The 25374-nt window shown below is 37.5% G+C and overlaps 4 protein-coding genes across 4 annotated transcripts; 1 reads left to right on the top strand and 3 right to left on the bottom strand.

Moving 5' to 3' along the window:
- Window positions 1-1222: 1222 nt before the first annotated feature.
- On the bottom strand, window positions 1223-5270 carry LOC109857448 (endoglucanase E-4-like). Its single transcript, XM_020433747.1, has 6 exons — window positions 4709-5270; window positions 3908-4124; window positions 3226-3507; window positions 2737-3101; window positions 2253-2508; window positions 1223-2086 (listed from the first exon to the last, which is right to left on the bottom strand). Exons 1-6 carry the CDS (start codon window positions 4739-4741, stop codon window positions 1785-1787), a joined length of 1455 nt encoding a protein of 484 aa, XP_020289336.1. The 5' UTR covers window positions 4742-5270; the 3' UTR covers window positions 1223-1784.
- A 1098-nt stretch (window positions 5271-6368) lies between these two features.
- Window positions 6369-9959, bottom strand: LOC109857422 (alpha-tocopherol transfer protein-like). The gene is made up of 6 exons (XM_020433707.1): window positions 9733-9959; window positions 8154-8295; window positions 7871-8030; window positions 7644-7749; window positions 7014-7377; window positions 6369-6823 (listed from the first exon to the last, which is right to left on the bottom strand). Exons 2-6 carry the CDS (start codon window positions 8293-8295, stop codon window positions 6672-6674), a joined length of 924 nt encoding a protein of 307 aa, XP_020289296.1. The 5' UTR covers window positions 9733-9959; the 3' UTR covers window positions 6369-6671.
- A 2790-nt stretch (window positions 9960-12749) lies between these two features.
- LOC109857415 lies at window positions 12750-15514 on the bottom strand. The gene is made up of 8 exons (XM_020433694.1): window positions 15423-15514; window positions 15230-15315; window positions 14649-15049; window positions 14327-14480; window positions 14011-14196; window positions 13660-13943; window positions 13252-13530; window positions 12750-12930 (listed from the first exon to the last, which is right to left on the bottom strand). The coding sequence occupies exons 2-8, from the start codon at window positions 15303-15305 to the stop codon at window positions 12784-12786; spliced, it is 1527 nt and encodes a 508-aa protein (XP_020289283.1). The 5' UTR covers window positions 15306-15315; window positions 15423-15514; the 3' UTR covers window positions 12750-12783.
- Window positions 15515-17002: 1488 nt separating this feature from the next.
- On the top strand, window positions 17003-24733 carry LOC109857416 (odorant receptor coreceptor). The gene is made up of 9 exons (XM_020433696.1): window positions 17003-17277; window positions 17679-17816; window positions 17909-18292; window positions 18461-18715; window positions 18843-19096; window positions 22109-22208; window positions 22412-22516; window positions 22733-22888; window positions 23034-24733. Exons 2-9 carry the CDS (start codon window positions 17679-17681, stop codon window positions 23082-23084), a joined length of 1443 nt encoding a protein of 480 aa, XP_020289285.1. The 5' UTR covers window positions 17003-17277; the 3' UTR covers window positions 23085-24733.
- The last annotated feature ends 641 nt before the right edge of the window (window positions 24734-25374 follow it).

The following is a 25374-nucleotide window of genomic DNA, read 5'->3' as shown; positions in this document are numbered from 1 at the left end:
CAAATACTATATGTTACACTTTGATGTCGCGTCAATTTCACACGTGCAACATGTTTTACTGTACAGAGCAGCTAAATAATATTATTAATTGGAAGATAAAATCCTACTTTGTCGAATAAATAATAAGTCAATATATGCCTATTAAAGAAACGTATCTCGCAAAGAAATTTTTGTCATTCCAACAAGAAGAGATCTCTCTCTCTCATTTCTTTGATAATAAAAACCATAATTTACAATGCGTTTTTACGTCTTACAAATAATCTATGCAATATTAATTATAATTAAGTTAACACTTGTCTCCTGCATATACTGCAACACGGTCATGAGTTTTCTATAGAAATACATTCACGCTTGTGTCCAATAAAATAAAAAATAGATTTCTTTATTTTTTTTAATTTATAATCTGTATCTTCGTATTTATGTAAAACTTTTGCACTGTCATCTCTACATTGGCCTACATATTTAAACGAAGCGATCACAATGTTCAGATATGTGTGTTACTATATTATTATTACGTGTCGTATTGTTGTATAAAATACATTATTCATATTTAGTTTGGAATAGAAATTTTTCAAATGCAATGTATTACAAGCGATGTTCGATTCGTTCTTTTCTCAAAACTTTTAGTTATTTAACATGTGTAAAAAAATAAAGCATCAAACGAAAAACTCTTACATATATGCGACTAAGATGAACCGCATCATGACAAACATGATTTTGACACAAATCAGAGATATTGATTTCTTGTGCGAAAACACGAAGCGTGCATAAGAATTATTTCTTTGTTACTGACGATATAGGATGGAACATGAGCGAGAGACGAAAGAGCTGTTCTTTTTCTTGTATTACTCCCACTTTTATCTCTCGTGCTATCTATTTTCTTTTATTCACATGATTTATCTGTCAGATCAAATGTATTATTTAAATTAAATTAAATGTAGAAAGGGCGCACTCGCGTCTTAAGTATTTAGAAATAAATATGAGCAGACCGGTGTGTAATTATTATTTTTTATTGAATCTAAATGACTCTTGAATACAGACATGATATAAAAGAACAGTCATTTTTTCGCTAACAGAAACTATTTATCATAAAATATGATAAACATTTGCGAAAGTGTTTATGTTTGTTATTTTTATATAATATTTTTAGCTATAGTCAATTTTTATTTTTTATAAATAATAATAACTTTAAAATATTGTTTTCATAAGTATGTTGGACTATTTATTAATTTATGTTACAATCTTTTTTTATTTTTTCACATTTTTTTAATAGTTTTATTTTTTTGTTAAGAACCAAAGAAACGGTCTTGTGTAATATTACATGGAAAAAAGTTGTTTATATATGTATGTCTCAATCTCATATATCTCATACCACATATATATATATATGAATATATAAAGGATTATTCTTCCTGAATAAATCCACATATATAGCATTGCGGTGTTAAGTTAAATTCACGTGTATAAAATGTTATACAACACATACAGAAGAATTTTATCTTCATTCCTCTTTCTCTCTCACAGAAGAATTATATTTTCATTTTTTACAAAAAAATAAGTCCTTACACTTCAATAATAAAAAACATATTCTTATACATAACATAATTGTGTAATAAGAATCTTTCGCTCTAAAACGTTGAAAGAAATTTATGTACAAATGTATATTTTTATATTAACATACACTTGTCCTGCCGTGTGCAGATTGCAAAATATTATCAGTCTTGTTTAAAAAATTATTTTTTACGTTTGTTCGATAGAAATAATATTAACGTAGGCTTTTTATTCTAAACGTTTCTAAGATCGTCGACATTTAGCTCAACCAATCCGGCGAGTGCGCCGGTGAACCCCGCGTTGTATTCTATGTTAACCTCCGTATAGAGCTTGGTATCATTACCATATCGATAATCCACGAAATGATCGTTGAAGTCCGGTCCAGAGACCAGAGCGCCGTAAAGAATCTGCGGATTTGGTTTGTCTTCAACGGCTTGCCGCCATTCACAGAGCTGCGGTAAACTCGGACACGAGGATGCTTTGTGACGTGGTTGAGTTGGTGGATTCTCGCCGTATCCGACCACGTAACTTCTTCCTGTTTTCAAAAACACATCGGAGCGATTCTTAATCATAAAAAAATCCGTACGTATTATATTTTCAACCGCGCATTAACCGTGCGCCGCGTTTTCGATTTTATTTATCAATTAGCTATTCTTAAACGTTTCGCAATATATAATATTTTCTCTGATACTTCTGCTTACCTGTTGATATGCCCAATATATAATCAATTTGTTCCTCGGCGAAATTATAATACTGAAATTTGCTTTGATAATCATCGGAAGACGCTGCTGCTAAGCAAACAAAAGCTGCGTTAGCGGCAAAAGAAAGAGTATGTCTATTGGAAACATACAGAAGACCCTTGTTTGTGTAAATAGAAGAATCAGTCACCATGTGGTCGCAAAAGTCTTCCACTTTATTCATATGGTTTGATTTTTTCGTCAACTCGGCAAACAACAGCTGTAAGAAGTCACAAGTGTGTCAATGTGTGCGTGTGTGTGTGATTTTATGCGTGGATATGTATGTACATATGTAAGAAAATTATTTAATAATTTTGAAGAAAATTATGAACACAAAAACGGCACAGAATTTTCACATTACAAATGTTTTTCAAAATAAAAACATTTATTTCGACGCAGAATTTAGAAGAATATTTGCTCTTATTGAATTCAGATCTTTAATTTTTACCTCAACGGCAACACCTTTGTTGTCGTAGGATACGAATTGATTTAGTTTGTCGACATCTAACGTTTCATAGAAATATTGAGCGATGTATAAATATGATATGGACTTAGTCGCTCTGTAAATCCAAAGAGCAGCCCATACTAATTCGTCGCCGTATTCCCGGCTTATTTTTGAGTCAGATAAGTTGCAATCTACCAGATCACAATGGGATCTTAGGTCATGAGATTCGTTAAGATTTGCAGCGAAATTATATAATTGCAATGCATGGATAATACACAGTCGGCTGTTTTCGTAATCGACAAAAATTTCTTTAAAAACGATGCTCGCGGCGGCTAATGCGGCTGCCGTTTCGGCGATAACATCCGACGCTACAACCAAAAGCGTTAATTAAGAGAATACTTGTTTTTTTTTTGTATAAGCGATTATTTTACACTTTTCTCGTTAAATAAATCTTAAAAGTTTAAGATAATAGAATTATTTGTCAACACCCACCGGGATAAGTACTGTTGGTTTCAAGTATCGGTCTGTCGTAGTTCAATTCTTCCGGTCTTCCCCAATAGTTTGCTTCGTATGTTATATTACCTACTTGTATAACAAATATATTTTTATCTCTATGACATTTTATAAAATAATCAGTAGCCCATTTGATAGTTCCATAAATTTCATTTAATTGACCCGCTAGATAAAATCCCTCCGTCCAGGTGAGCAGTCCCCAAGCCAACATCGTCGTTGTGAAAGCAGTTGGAAAAGTACTTTTAACATAATTTATTCCGGCTGGAATATCAGAAATGTGGTTAATTAAGAAAAACTTTTGTTAATTTCTTCGTGATATAAAAACACAGTTCCGTTCGAGTTTTTTTTTGTGGACTACTTCATTTAAATTTATATAATACAAATTATTATTAATTATCTTATAATATACCGTTGATAGTTTTTTGAATCTATTACTTTTATTTATTTTTTTCAGTATTTCGTGTCTTTATGTTTTACTCGCTGAATATATATAACAATAAAGTTACCGTAAAATAACATTAACGTCTTTTAAATAGTTTTGAATAAAATTGTGCTATCTATGAATAAATAAAAAATAAAAAAATAAATAATAGGAGTGATGTATTTTTACTCTTTGGTGTGATATGAGCAAGCTAAATTATATATCAAAATAGGTTGTTACAATTATAATATCCTCCGGTTAAGTTCAAATGAGAAGTCGGTTTGAGCAAGGAATCGTATCGCCATGGAATTCTGTTGGTTGTCGGCAGTTTACCAGATCGCTGGGCTTCAAAGAACAACAACGAAAGGCTTAATGCTTTTGCATACTCTTGTTTTACTTCATAATCATCTTTCTTATCAACATGTTTTTCATTTGTCCACGAAGCAAACGTTAGAATCTGTATTAAAACGGTCTCTTAATACAATACGTTTTATTACACAATTCAAGTTTTATATTATTGCGTCAAATCTAGTAACATACGCGCGCACGCACACACACAACACGTACAAGAAATATTATGATTTGACCGGGCGAGCGTTTAGATTTGAATTTATTTATGTTTCTTTGAAATATATTTTCATACGTTATTCAACGTGTTTTGATGAACTTTGTTTTGACTTTAGTATTTTATATCGGATTTATATGTACGTTCTCAAATCTTTTTCAATAAAACGTAACAATCACGTATATGGAAACCTTGCATTCGTGACTCAAATCAGAGCCATCTATCTCTATCTCTATCTCCGCTCTTGTTGTCTTTTTTCAATAGATAAATATTTGTGACCGATAAGATTAAAAAAAGGAAATTTTGGGTGTGTCAAGTATGACAGAATAAAGCGAGAATGAGAAGACCTGCACACACGCAATACGTTATGTCGTTTTTTTAAACTTTGTGCGTTTTGATCTGAACACGGAAATAAATGTTTTGTTATAAAAATAAAAAACGGTATCGCAAACGTGACGTGACGAAAAAAACCTCACCGTAATCAATGTGATGAAAATGATCTGCCGCATCTCGCTTATATACAATTTAGTCACAAATCAAAGTTATCGATTTCTTACACAAGGCAGACACATGTGTATGATCGAGCTCTCTCTTCGATACTGAACAAAAATATGATATGTCGAACATAATAAAGCGAATGAGGGAAATGTGAGATTTGCTGTTTCCTTCTATTTCTCTCGATGTTCGCTGGATGTTGTTCACGTGTTCACGTGTAAATCTTACGTGTGAACACGTATATACAGGGTGTCCCCCTCAGAATTGGTGTGACATCTCTCGTAGACAAGTAGAAGCAGTAAAACTGAGCCGATAAGTCCTATACCATTTTGCTAGATTCGTAATAGTTATCCAGATCTTAATTAACAAAGATCAGCGAATAAGCATGCATCTTACGCGCGCGTAAGACAGCTTCGCGCGCTTACGATGTTACCCGTAGCAACATACGAGTGGAGCTAATATACGCAGCATATATTTTATAACATATACATATTAAAATGTAATCGTGCGAAGCGCGCTTATTCGCGGATCTTTGTTAATTAAGATCTCGGTGACTATTGCGAATCTAGCAAAATAATATAGAACTAATTGACTAAGTTTTACTCCTTCTACCTGTCTACGAGAGATGTTACACCAATTCTGGGACACCCTGTATATATATACATATATATACACGCATATATTTCCGCACATCATCCAGCAAACGGCTCTTATGACGGTATATACTCTTATTCTTTTTTATCTTATAATACGTTTTTAAAATGAGTGCAAACTTGTGTCGATAAGATAAATAATACGCGTAATGTGATACAAAAACTAATCGTTTTGAGGAATCATCGACGAAAAAAACTCATCGCGACGCACGTGATAGAAAGGTTTTGTGTCGTCAATCTTTCCGACACTGTCGCACTGAATGAAATCCGAGAAACTTAACGCGGGACTATCGAGCCACAGATAGTCGCTGTACTTACGTCATTAATAACACTTCAAAGCACTTTTTACGAAAGTTTTTTCTACCTGCTCGATAATTACAACAGCATGTAAAAACGTAGTATATTTAAAGCGACGTACAAGTTACGCTCGTGATAAGCAAATTTTATTTATGAAGCGTTTACTTTGTCACAATTACAGATTTGCCTTTATTAGAGTAAAACGACGATAAAAAACGACGGACACATCTCGAGTGATAAATTTCACAAAAATAATGGTCGCAAATTATCAATCAAACGACGTGATGTAAATGATGACTTGGTTTCTTAGAAACAACATATAAGTTTTTGTTCATTGCGCGGACATCGCGCACAACTATATATTTCTAAGTAATATATAAAAAAATTATTTTACGATATTGTATGAATAGACAGTTTAGTTTTTTTTTGTTTTATAATATTTAGATATTGGATTTGTGTTTCAGTAATATTATTATAAAAAATAAAAAAATATCGTACATAAGAAAATCTTATCACTTAAAGTTTTATATATAGAAAAACATTTTTTGTTAACACATATAATTAAATGAGAAATATTATTTTAAAACAGTAATTAAATACGTATTATGCAAAAAGAAACAATTTTCAAAATTTTCAAAAATAAACTTGAAAAACTTTTTGTTCACAAGTTACTCTTCTTATCAATTATATAATTAATTATATAATCAATATAATATTAAATATATTGCACATGTGTAATTAAACAACATTTTTTAAAAATTGACTTTTTCAGCGCCCAATTGTCAAGTTCGACTTCGGAGTAGTGACATTGATCGTTATGAGAACTAATAGAGAAATATCTTCTGCGTTGCTCACACTTTTCATACTTTTGTAAAAAAACAAAAAAAAACGAAAGGGAGTGCAAAAAAAGTGTAAACAACAAACAGATTTACGGCTGCGCAGTTACAAAGCGGAATGAAAACTAATAAAGTCTCGGTAGACTTTTATATCAAAATCAATCAATCGTAAGCTGCCGGAAAGATCCATCGAGACCGAACAGATCGTCGTGCGTTTTTGGTTTACCTGGCCGCAAGGCCTCGTTAGCCTTCAACTCGTCTTGCTGCGCGAACCACGGCCCGTATTCCTCCAATTTTTTCATCCAGTTATCTAAAAAAAAAAACAAAATCATCAACATTTGTTTAAAGTTCTAACATAAAAGAATCGAAGAATTTTACAGTGCAAATGTCGTGAAGAGGCATTTGAAAACTCTGATATAATTTTCTCTCGTACATTAAATAAAATTTTCTTTGCATCTTTAATAAAGTTACCATTATTATTAAATAAAGAATCATCGTACCATGTATATCCTGGATAGGTCCGGCGTCTCCGCCGTACTCGGTCGGCAATATCTCCTTTGGTATGTAATTGTAAAGCGTCTTGTAATCGGTATGAAAGAAGATCCGGTTTCTTATCTTCTCCTTGAGGAACGGCTTGACAAAATTGACGATCGTATCGATAAACGGAGTGACATTGACCACGTGCACTTCCTTCAGCTTGACCGGATACGCATCCTGCACGCAGACCAGAAACTTTTTCACAATGGCCGGCGTGAATTTGGCGAAGTGTGCGGGCGTTGCCGCGGAAGCGTCGAGAATGTAAACGTCCCCGGCCACGCCGATCTTCTCCTCCTTCAGACGCACGTCGCCGATCATCAGCACCAGCTGTTAACGAAACAAAATACGTCTTGCGATCATTCGCTTTTATTTTTCCACTCAAATCCTCACTTTTTTCTGAATTTTGGACCTAACTTGCTTGTGTAATTTTACACAATGTTGAAACGTTGTTATTTATTTTAAAACTTGCCCACAGTTAAGAACTTGAAGAACGAGAGAATTTTGGTTCAATCTAATATCAACTCTGCTGTTACGCAGTTTATTTTTTCCTCAAATAATTTTCAATTTTAAATGACAAATAATGATAATTGCACCTTCATAGCTTCCGCGATAGGCGGAGTCGGGAAATGTTTGTGATCCGTTCGCATCACGATGACCCGCCGTCCGTTTTTCGTCAGTCCCGGCAGCGGGGGTATATGTCTGCGAAAGGGAAACAAATGAGCGAGGAACAATTATTGCTTATTCGGTCTAATTTTTAATCGTTCTCTCGTTTTCGCGAGATCTTATAAATTATCAAACGATCGTCTTGAGATTTTCTTACACATGATCCGCTATTTCTTTCAATATTGGCGATGTAACGTCGCGCTTGGAAAAGAACTCGGGAATCGCCGCGCGCATCGTGAAGTACATGTCCAGCTTCTGTTTGCACTTCTCCAAGGAGAATTTGCAGCCGCGCAAGAACGTCATTATTATTTGGTCGTCTGACAACAGAAATCACACGATAATTCGAGCGATGATTGAACTTTTGACTTGTGAGAAATTGTTTTTCTAATTTCGAGAGATATATCGTATATTCCCAAACACATATATGACACGCGCATTACCGTCAAAGGTTTGTGGCAAGTGAGGTTGTTTAGCGAACCACTCTTTGATCGCTTCGAGATCCTTGTCACGAGTCGCTGGATTTTCATTCAGCTCCACCTGAATCTGCTTTGATATTTCTCCCGAAGGTTGTATCAGCAACATCTACAGAGAGAGGAGAAAGAGAGAGAGAGAGATTGGATTAAAATGCATTATATGGAATTACGCGCCAGCGAGCGCGCAAATTCGCGCACGTGTATCTTCTCGAAGAGAAATCTAACAAATTCAACGTATAAAAGTGTGTGTGTGTGTGTCTTAAGTTCTCTCGCAATTTTTTTAAACTAGAGACCGTGAAATTAAGTCACTGTAAGATAAAAATCAAATGGTGATCTGATTATGACTGCGAATGCTTATACACGACCGTTTTTGTTACGTGTAATATATATATTACGAGCGCATAATGCGTGCACAAGACGTTGCACAACCGATTAAAAGATACCCATCGTTTCTATAGTCGGGGGAATTAATGCTGACCAAAGCGACTTGCTCAAGCAAAACTTTCTCTAATACCTTGCATTTTTTAACGCTTTTGAGAGAACGTCCTTGTTAATTCTTTATCTTTCATTGCTCGTTTTGTTTTTTTTTTTTCTTATCAGACGACAAAGTTTCTTTTTATTTATTTTTATTTTAAATTTATTTTACAACAAAACCGCGTAAATTATTTTTTTATTATGACATTAGGAACAAATACTTTCCGTCGAGTGATTGAACGTATTGTTCCTGGCTGTGTGAAAATTTTTCACAGACTTGAGCTTGAGTTATCGCCAAAATCCGAGCGATAATTAAATCGATATTACGAACGTCTTTTTTTTTCGACGAAACAAAGAAAACACAAGAATCAAAAACATATATTTCTCAACTGTCTGATTGTCTTTTTCGACTCGGATATAATTTTTCTCTTATTGCCGCAATGTCATGACGTAAGCGCTCTTGGCCGCGGGACCATCACTGCCGCAATTATTGGTCTATAAAACGCAGAAGAGTTGTGAAAGTAACAGGAAAGTTTGAAAGTGACAGAATGGAATTAAACGGGAATTGTGTGCCGAAAATTAAATAAAATTTGACTTGGAACGACGCGGAATCGTATTGTCTTTTTTTTTTTTTTTTACCGATATAAAATTGATGAGCTAAAACAATGTTTTATTCTGATCTTTTAAAATATTCCATTCGGATCGGATTTCTTCTCTACATTTTGGAGGACAAATTACAGATGTGAGTTCTCCAAAAAGAAAGTTGAGAAGAAGTCACGAGAGCAGACAAGCGCTACGAGCAGTTGCGAAATATGCAAAGATTTATAACAAAAAAACAACAAGAAACAGAAATACCTAAAGGCCAACTCATGAGAATCCCATTAAATACTTGTTTTTCAACTTAATGAGCACACAGAATATTTATACGTCCACTTTTGTAGCTAAAATTTACTTAGCTGCATTTGACGAGATCGACGTTTAAAATAAAATCTAAATTTATTAATAATTTAAATATATATTGACTGAAGAAAAAAAAACATATGTCGAACAATTGTGCGAACTAATTACTTACCTTTCTGCAAAATACGCAAGATTTTCTCACACAAAATCAAAAGAGGGAAACACGCACGGTGGATGTATGTCTCGGAAGAGATTTCACGGTTATCTTACTTAACTAATAATCAGGCAATATCCACGTATATCAGAGACACGATGTGCGACGCGATCGCGACGACGGCGACTTTCGGATTGTTGCGAAAAGAGAAATAAACGGAGCCAGCGACCTCAGAAGAGACTGCAAACGTGTACAGAACAGAGTGAACGATTACCTCATGGACCGGTTCCTTTTTATACCGCGGGATGCCCCACTCTCACGTTCTCGCTTTCTGCTGTCGATAGAACACGATAGATAGAAAAAAAAAATTAATAAGCAATTTATTTTAATTTTTAACAAAAGAAATTCTCGATCGAGAACCGTTAAAGTTTCTTTTAATTTCAAAAATTTATGACCTGAACGATATCGCAGGAAGAATATTTCAGAAAGTATCGTCTTCAAGGAGTATATTTAAATTACCTTCATATCGAAGAATCTTCGCCAAATTAATAATGAAAATAAAATAAAGAATTATAACAGCGACGACTTGAACTGCACCAAAAAAAAAAAGTATACTGACTCTGATATATATTTTACGAGAAGATTTTGAGAAATTTTTCTGTGGTTTTGTTTTTCCATTTTAATGATAAGGATTTGGATATTTTTGTACAAAAGAGCAATTATTCAAATTTATGCAAACATCTAGAATATTCTCTCACTTAGATTAACATAAATGCGTTTTTTTGCGATTGTTCCTGCTAAACGTTCTACAATTTTTTGTTATATTATATCACACATACGCAGAATATGTAGTTTTTTTTATATGTACATTTTTATACGTACATTATTTTAATATTACTGCACGTACTGCATTTATTATACACATTATCACATCACAGTATCATATTATTTTGTTATACAACGCGATCGTATCACGCGATCTCTATAGCTCTAATTAATTTGAAAAACAAAATCGTTACCACAAAGTGTGTTATAATCTTACGCTGTATCGCGCTCTTAGAGCAACATTGCTTTACGAGAAAAAAAACAAATGATCGATTAGAGTGCTGGGCGACTTGCGCATCGTGTACGCAATAATTTCGCAATCAAATCGCACACGTCGAAATGAAATTACCGCGGGCTGGTAATTTGGTATGATATTTCTGCGATATTTTAGAAACTCCATGAAATTGCTCTTGCGAAAATTGCTCACGCGGCGAGCGCTCCCGGTGCGCGCATAAAAAAAAAAACCAAACTTTTTGCTCTGATAAACATCAAAAGCCGAAACTTTCTTTTACTACGAGGATCGATCCGCGCTTGTTTTTTGATGACCGCCTAGTGCGCGCGCTCAAGTGAGAAAATAGAAAAATGTTGTTCTCAAATTAAAAACAGAATTATCGCAGCAATCTCATTAAGTAATTATTCGTCGCAGAGCTGAGATGAGTTGCGCAATTTGTTTTTCTAATAAATTATATAGTTTATTAATATTAATCACCTTTAAGAGGTTTTTACTCTACATAGTATGTTTTTTATAGTTTATTTATCAAGAAATTATCTTCTTGAAGGTTATTTTCTTTATTACTGCCACAATACGCTCGTAATAATATTATTTTACGTATACACGGTATAAAATATTACTTTGTTTCACGCGCGCGCAAACCTGAGACGACGCGCAAACCTGAGACGACGCGCAAATTAATAACAAAAAGATTTTTAGATAGACGGAACTAAGTAAAAAGTTACAAAGTGTGTTATTTTTACGAGCAATCGATGCAAATTTCTAGGTGCAAACTGGTCTGGCAAGTTGGCCGCAGACTCATTATTGTGTAAGAACACACACACACACACGTGTGTGGAGGGAATTTAAATCGCGTATTCGCGCTCGATGTTTTACTTCCGAGTGGTATATAGAATTGCTACAGTGACTAATCACAGCTGCGCTCGTGCCCTCGTCTTACTTTCTTTCGCGAGCGTAATTGCGAGTGTGTACGTCTGTTGTTGCACCAGGCCAGGCGCGCGCCGCCGCCGCCGTCGAGATTACGCGAACGCGGCGACCGTCGTCATGACCGAAGGAATTCGCGTGCGCATATGAAAATTGCCATTCGCGCAATCGCGCGATTTTGTAATGAACAAAACAACAAAAAAAAAAAAAAAAAACACTCGCGAGTGAGTTTACGCGCGTATTGCTCTAAGAGTCCCGCGAGTTTATTGGAAGCAATAATACGAGAACGCGTTGCGTCGGGGAATTCGACTTTGTCGAAGTGAACAAAAAGAAATTTGGCACAAATTCGAACACTTATGCAAGACTAAAACTATCATAAATTTTCGCTTCGAGTCGCATTTAATTGGAGGATATGAAAGTTTAGATATTTTTTAGATATTTCGAAATCCTATTTCCATACAACACATGTCGTCACATATAAAAAGCAATTAATTATCGAAGCAAAATTGGCAGAAAAAAGTTTCTTTTGCGCACGGTTCGCAGATTAAATAAATATTTATAAATAATTTTCACCCCGCGAACACGAACCCGTGATACAAAACGTGTGAGAGTAGGACGAAACGTTCGTACGAGAGTCAACAGAATATTGCAAACATTTTTTCGTACAAAAAGTACGATCAACAACCTTTAAATGTCTTTGGCACATTATAAGTTGCTTTTTATCTCGTTGATATATTTTTGACTTCACGGATAACGGCGCAAAAAACGCAATCGCAGATAATAAGTATAAATAATGTCTGATGAGTCACAAAGCACACGTGTTACATAAGTAAACGGTTTTATTCATAAATTTTATCAGCATTTATAAAATATTGTAACAGTATTTTTATTTATTTCTTTTTTTTATAGTTATAATCGCGAGTTATATTTGCTTTTGTAACGTTTAAAAAAAAAGTATCAAAGATGTTCTCGAGAGAATGATATTTCCTCGCAATTACGAGACGAGAGGAAACGAATGAGAAGAAAAAGATGAAAAAAAAAAAAATAGGAAATGCAATAGTTCAAAACGTGTCGTATTTTGCTGACTCCTAAGAGGACGAGGTCAAGGACGAGGCCGAGACGGGTATCGAGGTCGCGATACCGAGCCCCGTAGCGAGGTCGCGCGACATTGTCTTCGGCGAAGTCGAGCTTCTGGCTTGCGTTTGAATATTCGTCTTCTCGGTGCGTTTTGTATTCTGAATCAGAGAAAAAAAAACTGAACGATGTGCTCACACGTCGAAAGGATAAAAAACCTTTTTTTTTTTTTGAACGAAGTTCTTCGACGATCAAGAATAAAATGAGTAACAATCAAGTGGTAAATGCAATGAAAAAAACTTACTGCTCATGTCGTCGAGTTTATTTTTTTCCTAATCGATAATCGTGATTAATGTACCGACGAGATTTAAATATATATACCTCAAGGTTTTCTTATATATCAATCATTTATATTTGTTTCATTTTATCATTAAGTTATAATTAATTCGACGCAACTGTGTTGCGCGATCGAACGAACTTACCGATTGCTCGACGGCAATCCTATCTTGGACACTGCGTTTTTGCGCGAGCATTTCTTGCGAAAAAATCCCGATCGACGGATAAGGCGACGGAACGTTGCGCCTATGTCGATTCGCGTCATCCAAACAATCGCCCGCAATCGCCTTCCTGATCGCGATCGGCAGTTCCGAGATCGTTTTTGCTTCCCGTAGCGTCCGATTGCCCGATCCTAGCGCGATATACGAAACGGATTTTTTCCCGGCACCGAGCGGTATGATTATTAAAATAGTGTTCTTGGACATCTGCGTAGACAATAAAAAGAAAACGACAAATTGTATAAAAATATGAATAAAAGAATCCAGCTTATATCGAACGCAAATTACGTTCATTTTCTGTAATCGGTGTTTTTGTTTTATTAGAAAACAATTTACTTCGCGCTGAAGAAGATCGACGGCAACAACTCGCTCGCTTCTCGGCACCACAGCCACCAACGCGTAACCCTTGTCGTTCGTTGCGGATTTGATCTCTCTGATCGTGCTTTCGATTAAATTAGTCACGGTTGGTTTGAAACGGTCAAATCGCCGCGGCGAAAATTCGTTTTCGAACGCGCCGTCGTTTCTGCTCAAAGTCTCGAGCAAAGAACGGAAGAAGGCCATTCGTATCTTAGAAAACACGTCGAAAACGTTCCACGCGCTTCCTTCGTTGTCCCGCGTTTCTGCAAAGAAAACATTAGGCATTTGTTTTCCGCTTCCGCTTCGTTCGTTCGTTTCAATTTGACAAACCTTCCGTTTTGGAATCGGAAGATCCGGCAATCGTCGAAGGAACGGATTTCGACGCACGTTCGCCGAGATCGATCACTCGCCAAATCTCGTTGGACTCGCGTTTGTTCTTAAGCGATTCCGTTTTCGAATCGTCGTTCTCGAACTCGTATCCCAACGGGATCGTGAAGTTGGTGCCGCCAACCGAAGCTGGTAAATGAAACCGAATGAAATCGTTTTTTGAAAACTTCAAACAAATTTTCGAACACCGCTTGTATCTACTTTTTTTTTCTAAATAAATTCTGTTACGCGCTCTGCAAATAAAAAAAAAAGTAAAAACCTGTTGTCATTCCTCGCGCGTATTTCGCCCAGAACATTAGTTCTTCGATATTTGAGCGAAGGATACGTTCGCAATCGCAGTCCTTGTTCTTGCTCCCATTAATCATTGCAACGTTCAGGAGAGACTCATTAGTCTCGATCTTGTCACCGCAGCACTGGGTGTGAGCGTGCGACAGTGATTTTATCATTAATTAACAAATGAAAGAGCGAGAGAGAAAGAGAGAGAAAGAGAGAGAGACAAAAAATAATAACAGATTAAATTTATCTTATCAAATCTCTCGAAATTATTCGACGAAGAATGATTGATGCAATTAATGGAATACTTGAAGAGATCCTTCAGTCGCGAACGGGAATTTTTGTCTGTAATTCTTCCACAGATCTTCCTCCTTCGTTTCAAACTGATCTTTCTCGATCAGAAGCAAAATGACGTTCCGAGGAGCGGCGGCGACGACGACACTGGGGAAAGCAGAATCGGACGCTTCGCTCTTCGTCGTCGAGGACGACGTTACGTCACCCACCACGAATTTGGTTTCGATATTCTCGGTTGTCAATCTTTTCCCACGTGTCTCAATCTCCGACGTTTTTTCCGTCAATTTCGTTGACACCTCCGTCGAAATCTTGTTCGCGCCCGTTGTTATCCGCGTCTCGCCCATCCCGAGATCGAGAGATACTCGCTTGTAAGCGTCCAAAGACGGTGCCTTGTCCCAAACGGCTGGTAAAAACGCTGTCAACAGGATAAGTGCGATCACTTAATAGCGTTCCGATGAAAAATAAGTGGTAGAAAATAGCAAAAATAGATTTAAAGGTTAAATTGAATGAACGATGCAATTAATGCATATTTTCTTATACTCGATTACAATTGCAGATGTCGCGGGCGCGAAGATAATTATTGACGTTCGAATACCTGAGCGATTCGTCGCGAATCCAAAGAGGCACGCAATCAACGACCACAGCATCACGAGGACACCGAATCGGACCATGATGTTGAACCTAATCATGAAGCGAGATTCAAGAATTATAGCGAGATACATTAACACACAGATTGTTATTATGTTCCGCGTGTAATAAATTAATAAATTTTAAAATATATTGTTCACCAATTCGCGCAATTCCGTATCGTTCGAGAGATATATAATATCGCGCGAGAAGATACGTCCACGCCTTGTTGTCTCTCTCCGAAAAAAAACAAAATCAAGCTGTATAAACGACCGATCAACAAAATCGGTTGCCCGAGCAATCAAACAAAAAAAAAAAAAAAAGTTTTAAATTCCGCGAGAAACAATTTTTTCTCGATTTATTTAATCGATCGATATAAAAACATACTTAATTTTTTTTTTCTCACCTGGATCTTTATCACAATTTTTTTGTTTACTCGTATGTCTCGCAATTTAATCTAATTGCATATTCGTTTCTCTGTTTCTCTGATTTCCGACGAGTTTAATTACATAGTTCACGTTATTCGCGCGACTTAATTGTTAAATTGTGGCCCATTTGCATAATCGTTATTTTGACTTTAAACCGTGGTGCCGAGGTGTTACGTTAATTCTCTGACGAAACAAAAAAGTAATTTTCGCGTTTTAATTACAAAGTAATTATCTCACACCGAAGACTCTTCCTTGTGTGTCGGGATGTTTTCTCATCGGATCGGAAATATTCGACCTGATTTGAGCCGTCGCTCGGTTAAAGAAACGGAATTGATTTGCTTGATTAACGGATTCTATCGGAGCAATTCTATCAGAGAGCAAATGACAAAATATAATAAAAAGAATTTAATTCAGTACGTTAGAATTTCTATGCCCCTGTGTAAGTTGCCAGAGCTCGCGTTTTAAGTCGATACACGTGACATATTTAACCGTTGAGACTTACATAGGTCAGTCGACGGCGAACTATGTTCAGCCCATTTGTGTGGTTTACGTGTTTTACGTCATTTTTCCCCCGCTTTACGTACGAATCATTTATTTTTTCATCGACCTCCCGCGCACCTGCGCGCGTGTAATGATAACGATGCCGGCAATGTGTGCTTGTTTGGAACTCGCACTTAAAACGCAAAGGAACAAAAATTCTGATCCCACACTTGCCCGGAAAATCAAGTTAGGTCTTAAGAGAAGCTCGAATATTAATAAACGTAACTCGACGCGAAATAAAATATCGCGCGGCAAAATGAGAAGACGTTAACGAAGAGATTAAATTTATTTTCTCGAAGACACGGCAAGAATCGCGAATTCGACAAGGCCTGTCTCTCATACGCCGCTGCGTATACACGCTGTATGTGTATAAAACGATATCAGGAAAATATCGTTTCCGTCGATACGATAATCTTGGCAGAAGTTGCGGTTTCACCAGTTGCTAAACCTCTCCCGTTCTAGGCATCTTTACAACTTGAGAATGTTTTCTTCGTTGAAACTTTCTTTTACGTTGAAAACTGCGCGGTGAGCGAGACCACGGTGGTGAATTATTAAGGTGATTATAGACCCCCCCTCCTCGTAGTAGACACTCGGGAACGGGGTGCAAGAAACCGACATGGCGGCGATTGAGCGTCGCGCAGGGCGACCGTGCGGTCTTGCCGGCCGGTTACGGTACCCCGATTGGTCCACGTTTGGTGCCTGCCACGCTGGTAGGGATTCGCGCTACAGGGTGGTGGCGGCGGTCAGGTCATAGTCGGGGGTTGTAACCGAGGGTTGTGCGAGCGGAAGGCAGCAACAGAAGGTACTTTGTGCTTCGTCCTTCGAAAAAAAACCAAAAAACAAATCAGAGAACCGCTTTGACGAGTCGCAAAACGACGACTGATGGCAGGCCGGCTAGTCAGTTTGCTCTTCTTCGTTCTTCTTGTATATCTGGCACGATTGCTGCAACGTAACCGCGAGGCGCTGAAGGCTGCGTCGTAATTCAATTCCCGCGGCACATCTCGACAAGTTCTTCGCACGGGAACTCCGAACGACCAAAACCGCCAAGGTAAGGACTTTTGCTCCGGTATTGCGAAACGAAGAGACGTGGTCCTGAAAAGTGTTTTTTTTTTTTTTCGGCAGTTCGAGAGAAAGTTTTATTTGGTCGCTTGTAATTTTTTCAATATTTTGTTTGTTGCCGTTCGAGACGCGCGAAAGAAGAGTCGCGCGTTTTTTTTTTCCGGAAGTTTCCGTTCGCATCGTTGCGTGAGTCTCGAACACATGATGCGGGTTTCGTCATGCGCACGTATACGCGCGAAGCACGAATATAATAAACCGATCGCGAGTTTTAGTTCAAGTTTTTTTAACAAATATCGAGGGCGCATCTTCTTCTCTTTGAATAAAAAAAAGTTGGTGAAGTAGTTACGGATAAGCTTCGACGCTCAGCTTCGCTTTCCGCTTTGCTCGCAGATGATGAAGGTTAAGCAGCAGCAAGGCCTCGTGGCCGATCTCATGCCCAACATAAGGATCATGAAGATCTTCGGCCACTTTGTATTCAATTATTACGACGACAGTTCGTCCAAGTACTTGCATAAAGTGTACTGCTGCGTAAGTTTTGCTCTCGGTTTTTTTATTTCAAAATCTGTGTTTTAAGATCGAGGAAGCGTATGGCACACCCGCTCGTGTCTCTTTTTTTTCAGGTGAACTTGTTTTTGTTGCTTCTGCAATTCGGTCTGTGCGGCGTGAATCTGATAATCGAAAGCGCCGATGTCGACGATCTCACGGCCAACACGATCACGATGCTCTTCTTCACGCACAGCATCGTCAAGGTCGTTTACTTCGCCATCAGGAGCAAGTACTTCTACAGAACCTGGGCGATATGGAACAATCCGAATTCACATCCGCTCTTTGCCGAGAGCAACGCCAGATATCACGCGATCGCCATCAAGAAGATGAGGCTGTTGCTGTTTCTGGTCGGTGCCACCACCGTTCTAACCGCGGTCGCCTGGACCGTTCTCACTTTCTTCGAGGAACCGGTCAGGAAGATAGTCGACCCGGTCACGAACGAGACCACAATTATCGAGGTAACAATTTACGTAAAACATTTTGTTTTTTATATCAAGTTGAAAATATTCAAACCCCGTTATGTTACGCGGATAAATTGCACGCGGTACGTTTTGCAAGTAAAATATTTCTTTTTTTTTTAATATGTTGCGCATGATATAAAATTTATTTTGTCTCATTGCACACAGCTGCCTAAACTGCTGATCCGTTCGTTCTATCCGTTTGACGCCAGCAAGGGAGTTATGCACGTGATAGCGCTAATATACCAATTCTACTGGGTCCTCTTCATGTTGATTAACGCCAATTCCCTCGACGTGCTCTTCTGCTCGTGGCTTCTGTTTGCCTGCGAGCAGCTTCAACATCTCAAGCAAATTATGAAACCTCTCATGGAGCTGAGCGCGACTCTGGACACGGTGGTACCGAACAGCAGCGAACTGTTTAAGGTTCGTCGAATTTCTTACCCTCGCAAATGTGTGATCCGAGCTCTCGCGTTAAAAAAAAAAAAAAAAAAAAACATGCGAATAATCAAACTATCGCTTTACGTGGCGACGAAATTTGCTCTTTTTACAGGCTGGTAGCGCGGATCATCTTCGCGAATCGGAGAACACTCAGATCCCGCCGCCGCCGCCTCAGGGCGAGAGCATGCTGGATCTGGATCTTCGCAACGTGTACAGCAATCGGCAGGACTTCACGGCGACCTTCCGGCCGACCGCCGGCATGACTTTCAACGGCGGCGTGGGCCCGAACGGATTGACGAAGAAGCAAGAAATGCTGGTCAGGAGCGCCATCAAGTACTGGGTCGAGAGACACAAACACATTGTCAGGTGAGTTAGTCAAAATTTTCTTGTTATCACCGGATCGCCGATTTGCGAATATCTGACGAGAGTCTCGTGACGATTGGACTAATTTTTTTTTTTTTTTTATCGTTTCGTATGAAACAAAGCGGCCCGAGATTCAGCCAGTTGAATATCACGTGATGAGAGAAATACAAAGTGCTCTTCTTGCTCTACTTATTCAACTGAACGTCCCATAGTTAATTCATGCAAACCTCTTTACCGCGAGCAAAGTGACGGATCACTTTCTTTGAAAGTCATCTGCATCTTGTGTGTGAACTACTGACCCAGAATCTTACGTAACACTCTCGCGAGACTCCTCCGCCCCCCTCCCTCCCCAACCCGTGTAGTAAAGTATTTAACATTATCGCGCAAACACGCGCCGCGCGCGGCTAAACTGCTTTCTCAATTATTGAAAATACGCGGGCGTATTCTAATTTACGCGCTGTCAAACGCGAATATTGCGCGAATAAATAAATCGCAATTTTCAAAACCAAATTCGGTTCAATGAATAACACATATTCGCGCGAAACGCGCGCACAGAGCTACGCGTGGCTTCGTTAGCACGCGCGTTGTGAAATTTTAAATTTGACACAAAATTAAAATCGAAATTCGCGCGTTTGTGCGCGCGCGCATTCGGTTTTGATTAAACTTAAATATCGTAATTAATTAACACATTCGCGAGAGTACAAAATCGCGCGAAACAACAACGTTTCTACGATTAAACCCAACAACAAGCCCTTCGCGTAATAATATCGCGCGTCGTATGTTTTCCGCGTGTACAAATTGATAATAATTCAATGCGTATGTAATATTAACGTTATTTCCGCGATGGGGGAACCTGGTCGCAACCATTTTGTTCGAAATCTGCTGCTTTTCGAAATAGAAAACACGGGAATAATTTTACATCCGGAAAATATGCGGGAAAAAATTGTGTATATATTAGGTCTATCGGAAAGTTCTGTCCGTTTTTGGAATAAAACAAAATACAAATTTTTCTGAATTTTTCAAAAATGGAATATACAAATTGCCCTCACGCTGGCAAGAAATCATTAATATAATAACGGCAATTATATTATTTAATAAAGTTTATTGACGGTAAGAAAAATTTTTGTATTTTGTTTTATTCCAAAAACGGACAGAACTTTCCGCTAGACCTAAATATAATAAACATAAATTATACAAGAAAGAAAATAATGTACGTTGCAATCTAACATCGTAGATCCGTTATCATCGGGTGATAAGATACAGTGTTTCCGTTCGAACGGAAACTGTATCTTATCACCCGGTGCTTCTTGAAATAACAGCGCGTGGAATCGCGCCGCGCACCACGAAATTCCGAACCTGATGCGGAACACGGATTCGGCGAGTCTATTCCTCGTGGAAAAAAATAAAACAAAAATAAAAAAAAAACAGCGCGAAGAAAATCGGCGCGAACGGGTGCTGGTGTGTGTGGTATTCCTTCGCGCGGGGGTGCCGAAGCCACTCGTTGGCCGCCGGCACGGGGTGCACGTGTTCCCACGGTGGTGAAGTATTTATTCTAAGAAAATGCGATATTGACCGCAACGGGGGTCGTGTATTGTGCGGACTGAGCGACTCTCGCGGGAGAGAAGGGGGACAGACATATGTTTGCCGCGACGTTCACGTGTACGTACGTATGCACACACGTGTTTTCGCCACTTGCCACGCGATGACAGATTTTTATCCGCAGGATGGCACCCCCCCATATCAGATGCACACACCGAGCGTTCGCTCCAATCCCTCATCGAACCAATCGTTCGTTTGTCATTCGCGCGACACCGCGGAATTTCACGTGATCGTCAGTGAACGAATTTCATCATTCTACAATTTTTTTTTTTTTTTTTTGTAGTTGTAGAAATGGAAAAATAATTAATAATATATAATTTTGATTTGAAAACACACATCGTTTAACTTAAAACAATTACTGTCTTAATTGCCCCGCGTTCGAAACAGATAAAATATTAATTCAACAATATATATAAACATTAAAATATTGATCTTTAATACCCGTTTTAATTTTTTGCGATATCGCAAAAGCAGATGTCAACAATGCGCTTGTAAAAATCACATAAAATACACACACACACAGACGCGCGCACTTGTGAGTAAATTAATGTCTAAACTAAAAGAGAAGGCAAAGCTTTTTCTCGTCAAATGCTTTATAATCGAGAATTTCACGAGAATCTCGGACTTGCGCACAAAAAAAAAAAAAAAAAAAAAACCGTAAGAACAAACCGTCACTCCCTACGTATAATCCCGTAACTCCAAAACGCAAATTTTAGAGGAGAGCAGTTTAAAAGTTTAAAGCTTCATATAGTTTTCCTAGTTAAGGGATCTTTCGGTTTCAAATTTTTACCTTACTTATGAATATTTTTTTTTAATACTTGGTGACCACAAAGAACATGACTTTCTAAGTGTCACTATGCAATAAACTGAAAATCCCATATGTGACACTTATGTAATTATACGTAGGGAGTGACGAAACCGTAAGTTAAATAAATTTGCGGTCGAGAGATTCGGCTCCTCGGTGATAGCGATGACCTCAGTGTAACAAACGGTATAGACGCAACGCATTTTCTTCAAGGTGTTTCGACATATCGATCATTCACTTACAGGGAAACAGCGTTAACTCGACGAATGCTCGGTGAAATAGAAATGAAATGTATGTATGTATGTACGTGATAGAAAAAAAAAAAAAAAAAAAAAGCAAGCAGTTTTGCTCGACGTCGTTCTTCAACTTAGTTTTCTAATCGCCCCGTCGATTTAAATGCAAAAACCGTGGACCGTGGTGCACTTAACACACGGTCGTTATCAATATAAGTTTCATGAATCGCTTGCTAAAGCAACGCAGTCGTTCGCAACGACGGCATAAAGTTCTCCTAAATAGAGGTTTTCCCTATACAAAGCGGTCGTTTTTTTTTTTTGTTTAATCGCCGACAGATTTCAGGCATTTGATAAATAATTGGATAAAATTTTGCGCAGATTGGTCACCGCCGTGGGAGACGCTTACGGATTCGCGCTTTTGCTTCATATGCTGACAACGACCATCACTTTGACCCTGCTCGCTTATCAAGCGACAAAGGTGAGTGTGCGTTCGCGCGCCGGAAGTTGCAATTATTCTTTTTTTTTTTCTTCTTCTTTTCAAGGTTCTGAACAAATTACCCGTCTCATCGATCGTTTCAAATAATAAAGAGCTTAATGCGAAGTCGATGAGTTAATATACTGACTTGTACGTACGGGGAATTAAAAATTCATACTGACACGTTTGAATTTAAAATGTTACAGGTGAACGGTATAAACGTTTACGCGGCCTCTACGATCGGCTACATCCTCTACACGTTCGGCCAGGTCTTTTTGTTCTGCATATTTGGAAATCGTCTGATAGAAGAGGTGTGTTTTTTTTTTTATCTCAATTAAAAAAAAATTCTTCCGAGAGAGGAAAAATTTCGAAATATTATATTTTATCAACAAAAAAAGCGTAGGAGAACGAAAGACGGTAGACAGTGTACGGTCTAAAAAGAATTTTCCCAATGTAATTTCGCGCAATTGTCGCGCGCGTCAAAGGTTTAAGGAATTAATCGTCACAATCTGATTACGTTCTTTCAGAGCACGTCGGTGATGGAGGCGGCTTATTCCTGTCACTGGTACGACGGATCGGAGGAGGCCAAGACCTTTGTTCAGATTGTGTGCCAGCAGTGTCAGAAAGCAATGTCAATATCGGGGGCGAAATTCTTTACGGTCTCTTTGGATCTGTTCGCTTCGGTAAAATATATTTTTTCATTGATATATTTTTTGTTTGTTTTTTTAACTTTATCCACTCGTTTCTTAGCGTTTTTACGTAATTTAAACAAATTCGTACGACTGTCGAAATTATTATACTATACATCGATTTCTCGAAATTTTACAGGTACTGGGAGCGGTGGTCACTTACTTCATGGTGTTGGTGCAACTGAAGTGAACCATTCAATTGTACGCGTTTCAAAGGCGAACGCCGTCTCGCATATATATATATATATATATTGCACACGGTGCAAAAGTATATTTTTTAAAATAACATTTACGAGGGAACCAACGCAGAAACATTCGACTCGAAATCCTCGGTAAAAAAAAAAAAAAAAAAAAAAGTTCTCGTGGACGCGTAGAAAAATATATATCGAGAATCGTGAAACGCGCAAACGTACGGAAAGATCGCAAGAGAGATTGTGTATCAAAATTTTATGAGAATTAAAATATACAGTACGAGATAAAAAACAAATTAATCGAAGTTGTGTGTAAACGAAAAAAAAAAAACATTAATTGAATTATTATCGATGGGATGAAAAAAGTAAAACTACGTTTCCATACGTCGAAACGTTAACTTTTCAACGCTTTAATATTTCTATTTTTTTTTTTTTCACACCTATTGCGCATATATTAGTAGCACAGAGTCAAAGAAACAATTACAATTTATATAAAAGCACTCGTCGCGCGCGATTTATTTCTTTCACGTTATATTAGTTGCGACGTATATAAAGTCGCTATACTCGCGGGGAAGACATACGCTGATATTCATTTTGCTTGTACACGTGTTCTGATGTATGACGATCGATATTTAAATTAACAAACACATTATTCTCAAGTCCAATCAAGTCGTTCGCTACTTTATTACAGGATCTCGAACGTGTTCTTACATTTTTCAAACTTTCGCGTCGCGAACGACGAAAAACAAACAAAACGTGTGTGTATCAATTAACGTTCGGGAGAGAAAATGTAACGTGTGTAAATAAGGTAATTATATATTTTTTAGTAGAACAGAGTGTGTGTAACGCGGCGCTGGAACTATTATATAATAATTTATTTAAATTACACGAGACGATAGAGCACGCTTTATCGTTGTCACACAATCAACAATGGTTACATGTATTTTTGTAAACGCGTTTTGAACACGCACGGCGATCTTTTAAAAAATTTCAATTCACATTTCTCTCAATTAAACAATGAATTTACATTATTGTTGTTAGACGCGCTACCGGCTTTTTATTTCACGGATGTTTACAGCTTGTTAGATAATTTACATTAATTTTTCACTTTCCTTCTTCTTTTTCTCTAAGTGTCTGTTATTAAGTAAAACTTCATACTGTATTGTGGCACAGATAGCACACACACACACACACATATATAATACCGATCTAATAGCGTTATCTGACCCTCCGGTAGAGATGAAACTACACACACACACACACACACATCCAAGGAAAAGAGACACTTAACTTCTTATCTTATTCCTGTCTCACGCACCAACCGAAGAATTCGAGTAACGAAGTTTGTCCGTCACCGATTAGGAATTGATAAGATAAATAGCTTCAAATCCGTCCTGATAGAGAGAGAGAAAAATAGATATCTAGTCTCGTTGTTTCTCGTTGAGAAAAGAAACACGATCGATACGTGGTGTGCGTCAATTATTATATATACGATTACCTAATTATACAATTTATCGAACAATTAGACTTGAATAAATATAAGGTGTGAAACGTATATATATATATTTTCGTTACACGTAACCACACGTTGTTTGATGAAACAAGCGTGTACTAACTGATGTATACCTCGTTTTATATATATATATATATATATATTTATATTTATATATATATAAAAATTAATATTATATATATATATATATCTATATATATTTAATAACATCTCGGTGTTGATATTACATAGTATTTAGCAGGATTACAATATTTCGTCACGTAAAATAACGTCGTAAAAGGATGTTTGCACCTTGCATGGCTGCTCATTCTTTACTTGTACCTTGTTCGTCGACACGGATATCGTTTTCACGACAACGAGACGTGAGACACTCCGGTCTTCTCTTCGTGTCGTGCTACATGCCGCTGAAAAAAAAAAAAAAAAAAAAAAAAAAAAAAAAAAAACCAAAAACAAAGCATGTTACATTATAAAAAAAATTGCGCCGTGTTAATGAATATACATATATAGATGCGATATCCGAGTTCGACCTACTTCGACATTGACGTGTGTGTACATTAATGACCAAGCTAACTGATGAGGTTATAATAACATTATCGGATAGTCTTTTCTCTATGTAAAAAAGAAAAAAAACAAAAAAAGCTCTGTACTATATTTATTTAATAAAATCTTGATATATAAACGTTCATAGAAATTCTGCGGGAGAACGCGATTTTTCATTAGCGCGCGAGAAAAGTTTCTCGCGAAACCTTCCCTTCCCCCCCATTCTCTCACAAAGT

This window comes from Pseudomyrmex gracilis, unplaced genomic scaffold, assembly GCF_002006095.1.
Source record: "Pseudomyrmex gracilis isolate BER0280 unplaced genomic scaffold, ASM200609v1 scaffold_159, whole genome shotgun sequence".
NCBI classification, from domain to species: domain Eukaryota; kingdom Metazoa; phylum Arthropoda; class Insecta; order Hymenoptera; family Formicidae; genus Pseudomyrmex; species Pseudomyrmex gracilis.
Note: the sequence above shows the minus strand (reverse complement) of the source record. Positions and strands in the feature narration are given on the sequence as shown.

Bases quoted from the DNA above. Each gene is read 5' to 3' on its own strand.
- LOC109857448 (XM_020433747.1), bottom strand. From the start codon at position 4,741: ATGCGGCAGATCATTTTCATCACATTGATTACG. The intron at 3,102-3,225 runs GTGGGTGTTGAC...TTTTGGTTGTAG, and splicing joins AACCAACAGTACTTATCCCG to CGTCGGATGTTATCGCCGAA. The intron at 2,509-2,736 runs GTAAAAATTAAA...GACTTCTTACAG, and splicing joins ACAAAGGTGTTGCCGTTGAG to CTGTTGTTTGCCGAGTTGAC.
- LOC109857422 (XM_020433707.1), bottom strand. From the start codon at position 8,295: ATGTTGCTGATACAACCTTCGGGAGAAATATCAAAGCAGATTCAGGTG. The intron at 7,750-7,870 runs GTAAGAAAATCT...TCCCTTTCGCAG, and splicing joins AAAGAAATAGCGGATCATGT to ACATATACCCCCGCTGCCGG. The intron at 6,824-7,013 runs GTACGATGATTC...TTTTTTTTTTAG, and splicing joins ACCTATCCAGGATATACATG to ATAACTGGATGAAAAAATTG.
- LOC109857415 (XM_020433694.1), bottom strand. From the start codon at position 15,305: ATGGTCCGATTCGGTGTCCTCGTGATGCTGTGGTCGTTGATTGCGTGC. The intron at 13,531-13,659 runs GTAAATTGTTTT...TTGTCTACGCAG, and splicing joins TCGATCTTCTTCAGCGCGAA to ATGTCCAAGAACACTATTTT. The intron at 12,931-13,251 runs GTAAGTTCGTTC...TCTCTGATTCAG, and splicing joins GGATTGCCGTCGAGCAATCG to AATACAAAACGCACCGAGAA.
- LOC109857416 (XM_020433696.1), top strand. From the start codon at position 17,679: ATGATGAAGGTTAAGCAGCAGCAAGGCCTCGTGGCCGATCTCATGCCC. The intron at 18,293-18,460 runs GTAACAATTTAC...CATTGCACACAG, and splicing joins ACGAGACCACAATTATCGAG to CTGCCTAAACTGCTGATCCG. The intron at 22,889-23,033 runs GTAAAATATATT...GAAATTTTACAG, and splicing joins CTTTGGATCTGTTCGCTTCG to GTACTGGGAGCGGTGGTCAC.